We start from the raw sequence: 1,513 nt of genomic DNA, 5'->3' as shown, positions 1-1,513 counted from the left end.
GCAGATCTCTGCTCAAGTTCATTTAGGGTTTACCCTACGTGGATCAAAGCTGGCTCTTTGATGATATGATTTTAAGAATTTTAAAATTTTAAGATGGTGGCATGTGGTGTTAGTTGCTTGTCACTTCTAATTAATGATGGAAGAAATAAGAACAAGGTTCAGCAACTTAATTTTCGCTTACTTTTACTGAATTATGGAAATTGTTAGGGAGAGTTCTGAATGTTTACGTGGTCGTGGGTTTACAGTGTGGTCACAAGAAGCTTACATGGATCACCCAAAAAAATGATGAGAATAATATTAGTTTGTAAGAATTAAAAATTTTGCATTTGTTTCTTAGGTTTTTTTTTAATCTTTCAAGAATCGGGAATCCCATTGCAAATATACTATTATCTTATCATGCATGTCTAAGCTGATGCTTTTATGGAGCATTTTAACATACATAATAAAAAAGGTGTGTTATGAATCGAAACTTCACTCGAAGTACCTATTTTATGTTGTCTCGTGCTGGCAACTGATTTCATATTAGGGAAAAAAAACAGACTTTGTATGTTTCCAAGTCACTGAAGTTTGCTTTTTCTTTATTTGTCCTTGCAGCTTGTTTTGTATGTTTTTCTTCTGTTGAGGAATGGGGATGGTATAGACATATGCACGTACTAGACATGATATATAGCATCTATTATCAATGTTTCTTTATCTCTTGGGGACGGTATGAAGGGGCATGATCTTCTTCTTTGTTTTAATCGGAATGGGAGCATTGGGCTGTTGAATCAGGAGAATTAGATCCCATGTAAGAAGCTTTCCTCGTGTCTAGTTGTGTGTCTGTAGAACCGAGTATTAAAACATGCAGTTAGCATTGATATATTGGAACTTATGAACAGCAGATGATGAATGGCCTTTGCATTATTCTGTGGCTACAGCTATAATGTGAGTGAGAAACTACACATTACTAACTACATGTTACACTCCTAATTTGACAGGTGTGGACACTGTAAGAATCTGGCTCCTGAGGTAATAATTTAAGAAAACAAGCTACAGTGCCTATAGTTCCATTGATATACGTTGACTACACATTACTATTTTCCTTCTTTTATTTGTTTTGGATTCCTAAAAAATTTTAGTATTTTTTCCTTGTAGTATGAGAAAGCTGCATCGGTGCTGAGTAAGCATGACCCTCCAGTTGTTCTTGCTAAAGTTGATGCTAATGACGAAGTCAATAGAGAGCTTGCCACTAAGTATGAAGTGAGCGGCTTCCCCACACTAAAGATCTTTAGGGATGAGGGAAAGAATATCCAAGAGTACAAAGGTCCTAGGGATGCTGATGGCATAGTTGAATACTTGAAGAAGCAAGTTGGTCCTGCTTCTGCTGAGGTCAAATCCTCGGATGATGTTGCAGACCTCATCAATGATAAGAAAGTTATTATTGTAAGTTCTCAATTTGTGCTTTCTTCCTTTCTCAGTATTTTTTCTCTGATTTTCTCAATAGCTCGTTGCAAGCTCTCAAATCCTGTTAACT

The 1,513-nt window shown here is 36.2% G+C and overlaps 1 protein-coding gene across 1 annotated transcript; it reads left to right on the top strand.

Annotated features, from left to right (window-relative positions):
• Nucleotides 1–526: 526 nt before the first annotated feature.
• Nucleotides 527–1,422, top strand: LOC109828692 (protein disulfide isomerase-like 1-1; the record flags this gene model as incomplete). The annotated part of the gene is made up of 3 exons (XM_020395633.1): nt 527–787; nt 978–1,008; nt 1,135–1,422. Coding segments are annotated over exons 1-3 (321 nt in total), but the record flags the coding sequence as incomplete, so codon positions are not given.
• Between the last annotated feature and the right edge of the window lie 91 nt (nt 1,423–1,513).

This window comes from Asparagus officinalis, unplaced genomic scaffold (genome assembly GCF_001876935.1).
Source record: "Asparagus officinalis unplaced genomic scaffold, Aspof.V1 AsparagusV1_Un3617, whole genome shotgun sequence".
Taxonomy (NCBI): domain Eukaryota; kingdom Viridiplantae; phylum Streptophyta; class Magnoliopsida; order Asparagales; family Asparagaceae; genus Asparagus; species Asparagus officinalis.
This window is presented reverse-complemented; position numbering and strand designations above follow the sequence as displayed.